Source organism: Rhinolophus ferrumequinum, chromosome 18, assembly GCF_004115265.2.
Source record: "Rhinolophus ferrumequinum isolate MPI-CBG mRhiFer1 chromosome 18, mRhiFer1_v1.p, whole genome shotgun sequence".
Classification (NCBI taxonomy): domain Eukaryota; kingdom Metazoa; phylum Chordata; class Mammalia; order Chiroptera; family Rhinolophidae; genus Rhinolophus; species Rhinolophus ferrumequinum.
In genome coordinates, this window is record NC_046301.1 from 62331536 (window position 1) to 62339408 (window position 7873).

Here is a 7873-nt window from a genome sequence, read left to right on the forward strand (position 1 = left end):
GTAAAAGTCACTCTGCTCTTCCCATAACTAGGGGTGAAGCCATCCAAAGGCAGAGCCAGAAGGGGACTCTGATGCCATGTCTCTTATTTCAGAGACATGGAGACTGAGAGCCACCAGTCTGTCCATCTACTCACCCACTCATCCATCTATCCATCTGTCATTAACCTACCTGTCTGCCTGTCCATTCATTTTTCATTCATTCACTCATTCATTCATTCATCGGCCCATCAATTCACACCCCCCATCCTAATATCCTTTAATTGACTGCCTTGAGCTTCTCTTATCTAACAGGACCGCTGGTGGGTCAGGGGATGCAACACTGACCTAGACAGACCTGTTCTTACGAAGTTAATAGTCAAATGACAGAAATCAGCAAATCACCACGAAGTGTCTAATGACAACTGTGAAAAGGCAAGGGTCCTGGGGCTTAGAGATCTCTGATCTGGAGGATGAGTAGGATAGAGTTCTGAGTGGGAGGGGACGTCGTGTGCAAAGGCCCTGTGATGTGTGGAGATCAGCACATTTGGTGGCAGGAGGATGGGCAGTGGCTGGAGATGAAATCGGAGGGCGGGTGGAGTGGGAACGAAGCTAGGTGTGACCTAGGGAAAGCGGTGTGGACCTTTTAAGCACAAAGGTAATAAGATTCCCAAGTTGGAAATATGCACTAGGGACAGGATAAGAATGGGGGCGGCTGAGAGAGTGCACCCGGGGCTGGCCAAGGGAGTGTCAAGAAGTGTCAGATTCCAGAGATTTATAGGGCAGAGAGGGGTCTAAATGCTATTCATTCATTCGTTGCCCAGGGTCTTCCAAGGCTGGGCACCCTCCCTTCAAAGTCTCCATGTAGCACTCCTGCTGGGCTTGTGCCAAGAATTTCACAGACTCAGATTTTCTCTGCTTTCACAGATAGGAGATGGAGGCTCAGAGGGGTGAGATGGCTGCCTAAGGCCACACCACTGGGAGGTGGCAGAGCCTGGATTCGAACCCCATCACCTCCCCTGTCCTGCTCCCAGGTCTGGGGTGCCCCCACGGTGACAGCTGGGTCCCCCACCTTGTCTCCTGTCCCATTCTATCATCTGTTATTCAGCAAATGCTCCCTGCCCCAGCCTAACCGTCAGGGGACCCGGGGTGGGAAGCAGTAGAGATGTGGCTTCAAATTTTGCTGTGCAGCCTTAAACCAGTTGCTTCCTTTCCCTAAACTGGGCGCCCCCCCCCCCCAGAATTGGGCCATCCCCTGTGCCTCAGTTTCCTTATCTGGAAACCAGGGATGATGCCCACCCCCGAACCGCCCACCGTGGGTTAGCCTGTGCCTTGTTGGGCCCGTTTCCCTCCTGAGAGTTTGCAGACAGGCGGCCTTCCCTCCCATTTCCCAGGGGAGGAGACTGTTCAGCCCAGAGCTGCATGGGCACAAGGTGGCTCCTCAGGCTTGGAGCTCTGGATCCCAGGCCTTTTGTCTTTGAGCCACTTTCCCTGTGGGTCCTCCAAGCCCTGCTGCTGGATGCTGCAGGGGGCTGCTATGACTCAGGCCTGGCTCCTGGGAAACACCACCCTCCTGCCCCCTCCTCGAGAACTGCCACTTTCCACTCCCCGTGTACAGCAGGTCCCTGGGGGGTGGGTGAGGACCAGGCCATTTAGCACAAGATGGCACAGCTTAGGGCGGGAGGGGCTGGTGGATACTGCCTGGGCTCCCTCCCCTGCTTGGGCCTGGAGTCTGCAGCCACCCCATCTCTGGTTCCAAGATGGCTGCAGCTCAAGGTTTGGGAGAATTCCTGGGGGCTGCCACACCTGTCAACCACAGGGCTCTGCAGAGGATGCAGCTTTTGCTGATCAGGAGAGAGTCTCGTTTATCACAGAGCCTGAGCCAGCCTCTCTGCCCCTGCCCCTTCTGGGGAAGGGGTGCTGCAGCAGCCCACAGAGCAGGTGTTTGGGACCCATCCCCTGGCACTTTTCACCTCTGGGCTTCAGTTTCCCCAGCCCCAAAATGTGATGGGGTAGGGGAGCGGGGTGGGGCTTCTGGCTGAGCTAGGCTGTGGTGGGGTCAGGGTTCTGGGGTTCATCTCGAGGCTTGGCAAGTCCTCTCCTGGCTGAGTCCCTTTCCTTACCAGTAGCAGCTTCCGTGAAACAAAGACCAGCACATTCTGGGCAAATAGTCACCATGATGCTGTGATACCATGGACCACTGAGGAGAATGGAAGCACAGAGAGGTTTGGATACTTGCCAGAAGTCACACAGCAGGAAGTTTTGGCATCAGCACTGGAACCCTGATTGAGCGGCTCCCTGATTAGAGTTGCTTAGCACAGAGTAAACCCACCACCTCCTCCCCCAGCCCAGCAACAGCGAGTGGGGAATGAAGCCCCCAATACCCAGGCCATCCAGGCATTGCTCCTTCCTGAGCCCCATGGTCCCTGTCCCTGCAGTGGAGGAAGGTGGCTAAGGCACCCCAAGACCCCTGCTACAGGAAAGAGTGCTGTTCCAGGAGGCATCCTTCCTGTGGTGGCATGTATCCTTCCGTTTGTCTGGCAGGTTCTCATGAACGACCTTGGCATCTTGGGGACACTGCAGGGCTACGCCCGTGCAACAACCCTTTCTCCAGGCAGCTCCAGGCCCAGCAGGGGCAATGGCATCACCCAAGTCATTGCTCCAGAGCATTCTTCATGGTAGTGGGCTCTGTCAGGCTGTGAAGCACCCAGCCAGCCTGGCAGGCAGGGCAGGCTTCCTGGAGGTGGTGGTAAGGTGACGCATTCATTGGTATCTGTCCACCATCAGACAGTGTTGCTATCGCACAAAGAGCGGCTCAGTGTTTGCTGGGTGAACAAAGCTGAGGCAGGCCTGTTGGAGTCCTGGCCCCTCTGAACCTCACTTTCCCCATCTGGACGGTGGGATTCTAAACCCTACCTTTCTCCAAGCTGAGTGGTGGTGATGAAGGGGTGGCGCCTCCGTCTGGCCACATTATCTTGCTGGCTCCTCACAAACCGAGACTGGACTCTGGACTGGTTGGCCTTGGGTTCCAGTAAGGGAAACTGAGGCTGGGAGGGAGGGCAAGCAGTGAGGAAACAAGGGGTTTGCGGCTGGCAGATCACAAGGTAGGAGGGGTGGGATCCCAGAGGGACCCTGCAGTCCTAGGAGCTGCCAGGCCTGGGGTTGCCTCCTTTCTCTGTCTGTGGACAGCTTGCTGGTGTTCTCCCTTCTCTCCTTTAATCTCATCTTCCTGTCACAATTCATATTCACTTGTGTACCTCTGGGATGCCTCACAAAGTGGGTGCATCCTCCAGGGTTGCGTCCCAGCGTCCGGATCACTGTCCAGCATCCAGTAGGTGTTCAACAAACATCTGTCCATGAAAGGAAGTAGCAGCCCCCTCGCGCGCTTTGGGGTGGCTGCACTGAGCGAAGCCCGTTCACCAGGAGGAGCGGGGCTTAGCTGCTGGGCCCTTATTTCTAGAAGGAAACCCTCATCTTTCTCATCTATAGATGGGGCAGCAGTAGGACCTACCAGCAGTAGCCCGTTGTAAGAATCAGCGTTGGGGAAAGGACGTTAGTCTAGTACCGGGAAAGAGCTCACTAGTAAATTCAGCTGAGGTTATTATTATTGCTATTATTTTACTCGTCATCAGAGATGATGCTGGGGAAAGCTTCTCACCAGAGCAAGGCACAGCAGCAGGTGGGGGTCTTCACCCCTCCCCAGGTGAACTGAGGCAGGGCTTGGGGTTTATGACCCCGCCTTCCGGGATTCGCAGGCGCGGGCGCTAGGGGTGATCAGCAATAAAAAGCGATCAGCTGCTTCCCTCCTACCTACGCCCGTCAGCGCCCTGGGTACCCGCGAGGCTCCTGGGTGCGACCGGCCCCAGGGTGGGGGCGGGAGCGGCGGCCGTACTAGGAGGAATACGGCGGCCCGGCTGGGCGGTTTCCCGCCGCCGCCGGTGAATGAGTCCGACTGCACTGCCGCCGCCGCCGCCCGTGTGCAAACTGCGGCCGTGTCCCCTGCGCCAGGCCTGGAGCCTTCGCGCGGAGACCCTAGCGAGTCCGCGGGACAGCCTCAGCCTTGGGCCACCATCCCCGGGCAGGTGAGTTCAGGGACCACACCATGTTCCGTGGGGGCTGCTGGGACCCCAGCCCCATCCCAAGCTAAGCTCGGAGGAAGAGGGGGGTGGCGGGGAGGGGAGAAGAGGAGTCAGCCGGCTGCGCTGTCAGTCCGCAGACTACCCTTCTCTCCCTTCCCCCACCCGCTTACCCTGACCCTCAATCCAGGGAGAAGCCACAGGTGGGTGGGAGCCAGAGGGGGGGGCAGAGCTGGGATGGGGGGGTGTCACCCATACCCTGGGGTGTCTTCCCTGGGGCCTGAGCGCGGAAACCTTTAGAAAGCGCTTTGAGATCCTCAAAGTGAGGGTGGGGTCGGGAGAGGGGCTGCTGTCCCTTGGGGGTTCCCTAGAGTGGGAGCGCCCCCCCCTTCAGCTTCCACTTCACTTGGAAGTTAAGCACGTCCCTCTGGGTGGAGGAGGATAGGGGAGCGCCCCCACCACCCCCGTCCTGGGCCCTGTCCAGGCGCCCTCCCCCCAGACAAAAGCCCCTCTTCCAGCCCCCAGAACAGGGTGCCTGCAGATCCTGACCTCTGCATCTCTTCCCAGACTCTGCAGGCCCCTCCTGGTCTCCTGCCTGCCGCCCCTATGAAGAAAACCAACATGTGGTTCCTGGAGCGGCTTCGGGGGTCCGGGGAGAACGGTGCTGCTGGGGGCGAGGGGGGGGACAAGGCCTCCAAGGGGCCTCTATACAGCAATGTGCTCACGCCCGACAAAATCCCTGACTTCTTCATCCCCCCCAAGCTGCCCGCCAGCCCCGCAGAGCCTGAGGGGCAGGCTGAGCCTGGCCTGCCTCCGTTGGAGCAGAAGCTGGCCTCTGCTGTGCCCCGCCGAGTCCCCCGGAGTCCCCGGCTGCCCGCCAAGCTGGCAGCTGAGAGCAAGAGCCTGCTGAAGGCGGCCACCCGGCACGTGATCCAGATCGAGAGCGCTGAAGACTGGCCAGCTGAGGAGGCTGCCACCAATGCTGACCCCCAGGCCCAGAGTGCCATGTCCTTGCCCTCGGTGCCCAAGGCCCAGACGTCCTATGGCTTCGCTACGCTGGCTGAGAGCCCCCACACGCGACGCAAGGAGTCCCTGTTCCACAGCGAGCACGGGGCCCTGGCCCAGGTGGGCTCCCCGGGTGCTGGGCGCCGTCGGGGGGGTGCCAAGGCCAACGGGGGCGACGGGGTGCCCAGGGAGGCCAGCGGGGCCCTCATGAGCCCCAGCCGCTACTTCAGCGGTGGGGAGAGTGACACCGGGTCCTCCGCTGAGTCTTCCCCATTCGGGTCCCCTTTGCTCTCGCGCTCGGTGTCGCTGCTCAAAGGCTTTGCCCAGGACAGCCAAGCCAAGGTGAGCCAGCTCAAGCATTCGGTGGGCCGCCACGGCTCCCTGTCGGCTGACGACAGCACTCCGGACACCAGCCCCGGGGCTCGGCGCCGCCTGACCCGCAGGGCCACTCCGGAGCCAGGCCCTGAGCCGGGCCAGACGCCCCGCGCAGAGCACACGGTGCGCATGGGCACACGTGGCAGCGTGCGGCTGCTGGCGGAGTACGAGGCAGCCCAGGCACGCCTGCGCGTGCGCCTGCTGGCCGCCGAGGGCCTATATGACCGCCTGTGCGATGCCCGCAGCATCAACTGCTGCGTCGGCCTGTGCCTGGTCCCCGGAAAGCTGCAGAAACAGCGTAGCACCATCATCAAGAACAGTCGCCACCCGGTCTTCAACGAGGACTTCTTTTTTGACGGCCTCGGGCCGGCCTGCGTCCGGAAACTGGCCCTCAGGATCAAGGTGGTCAACAAAGGCAGCAGCCTCAAGCGGGACACGCTGCTGGGGGAGAAGGAGCTGCCCCTGACCTCCCTGCTCCCCTTCTTGTAAAGGCCCTTTGCTGCCCCTTCCTTCATCCCTCCCGTGGGTGCCCAGGGTAGACCCTGCCTCCCTCCCCACCCAGACCCTGCCAGGCAGGAGGCCAGTTGACCTGGGCTAAAGGGGGAGGTGGGTTTAAACTCAGGCTCGTCTGGGCCTGATGCTGCAGTGGGTGCCTGGGCTTTCCTGGGTTGATGATGGTGCCCAGGATACAATTTTTCATGGGATTAAGTTTTTCAGAGGACAAAGAGAGGGGGCTGCTGGGTAAGAGAAAGGGCCATTTGCAGGGCTGAGCATCCCCTGGGCCCCGGGTTTCATGCCAGTGGTCTTCAGAATTCTGGAAAGGAGTTCTCAGGGCACTGGGAACTTGTGCCAGGAGGTGGCCAATGTGGATCACAGACCTAGAGGTATGCAGTCCTGAGGCGGAGCCAAATCTTTCCCTGTATTACACGAGTGTCCTCCATTCCCAGGCCTACAAGAAACCCCCTAGAAAGCAGTGCCAGGCCTGGGTTCCACAAACAGTGCCCCCATGGGGCTGTGGGAGGCAGCTGTGTGCCTCAGAGCTCAGGTGCAGGACACCCAGATGAAAACGGGGAGCAACGGCCCCTCTCCTGTTCCTGGAGCCAGACAGTGCCCCCACCCCCCAACCCCCATGGATGTTTTCCTCCAATATCTACTCTGCTTGCTTTTCTCGCAGACCTGCCTGTCCTGTCTGCTGCATCTGCTCAGGACCCCTAGGCCCTGCTGGGGCATCTGGAGCCTCCCTCCCCTGGAGGGGGTTGCTCAGAAGGTGCCCAGAGAGCAGCCCCCAGCCCATGGCCTGGCCCTCCCCACCCCTTCCAGGCTGCTGTCTCCTTCCCCCGCCCCCTCATGGTCTTGACCTCTGGACGCCAGGCAGTGATGCCCAGTGACTGATGGCCTTGGCTTTTACTCCACGTGTGTAAATAGGTTTTGGTTAGGGTGGGTGGGACAAAGGGACAAGGGGACAAAAGGCGGGCTGGGAGGACCCTCCTTGTGGCTTTTCATGCTGCTAGGTGACTGCATGGGTTTGCTTACTATGTCAACATGTGGGTCCTTGAGTGATTTCTATGGAGGTTTTCCAGCTCTACGAAACAGAAATGATACAGTTTGAAGCAGGGGCCAGCAAGGCCAGGCCGGCTCTGCCCCTTTGTCTCCCCTGGGCTGCCCACGGATGGACCAAGGCAGTTCATGGGGACCCTGGGGTGCCCCTCCCTGTTCACACATTGTCCCTCCTGATTCTAGATTTCCAAATCTCACTGCGGGAGGGGGGAAGGGCAGATTTCCCCCAGGGTTGGGGAAAGTACCGGTGCACCCTGGAGACTAAGATGGAGGAGCCCTGGGAGCTGGGGACCCACCAGCCTCTGTCCTGTGCCTGTTCCTTCATGATACTGCTCCTGGTTTTGTAGGGGCTCCCCCTTCACTCTGGAACCTGGGAACCACCAGGGCCAGGCTTGTGGGCTAAGGAGGCAGACAGAGGGCCCTGCTTGGAGTGCACACCCCTCTCCTTCTCTGATCCTGACCTCTCCCTGCATTTTATATGCCCCTGCACTGTTTCATATCTCTGTGTTCGAAGTCGACTCTGGGTAAACCTTTAAGACACCCTCCCCAAGTGTGTTTGTTTATAAATGCTGTTTTTAGTGCAATAAAGGTGTTTGGGGAATGCGGGGGTGGAGATCTGCCTTCTTGGCTGTTTAATAACAAGAGAGGAATTCTGCCTGGAATTCCAGGGAGGAGGGGGGCCCCCAGGCCCTGTTGTAACAACAGCTGACATTCACTCAGCAGATGTCTACCTGATGGCCCCTAAGGGGGCCACCCACATCCTCACCTGCCCAAGAAACCCTAGCGACTGGGAGACAGAGGCAGGGTCTGCCCCTTCTCGGCTCTCTACTGGGGACAAAGACTGGACATGCGGTGCCATCACCGATGGGCACCCCTGCGTCAGC

The 7873-nt window shown here is 59.6% G+C and overlaps 1 protein-coding gene across 1 annotated transcript; it reads left to right on the plus strand.

Moving 5' to 3' along the window:
* The first annotated feature begins 2038 nt into the window (after positions 1-2038).
* Positions 2039-7590, plus strand: C2CD4C (C2 calcium dependent domain containing 4C). The gene is made up of 2 exons (XM_033134521.1): positions 2039-4058; positions 4620-7590. Exon 2 carries the CDS (start codon positions 4659-4661, stop codon positions 5919-5921), a length of 1263 nt encoding a protein of 420 aa, XP_032990412.1. The 5' UTR covers positions 2039-4058; positions 4620-4658; the 3' UTR covers positions 5922-7590.
* The last annotated feature ends 283 nt before the right edge of the window (positions 7591-7873 follow it).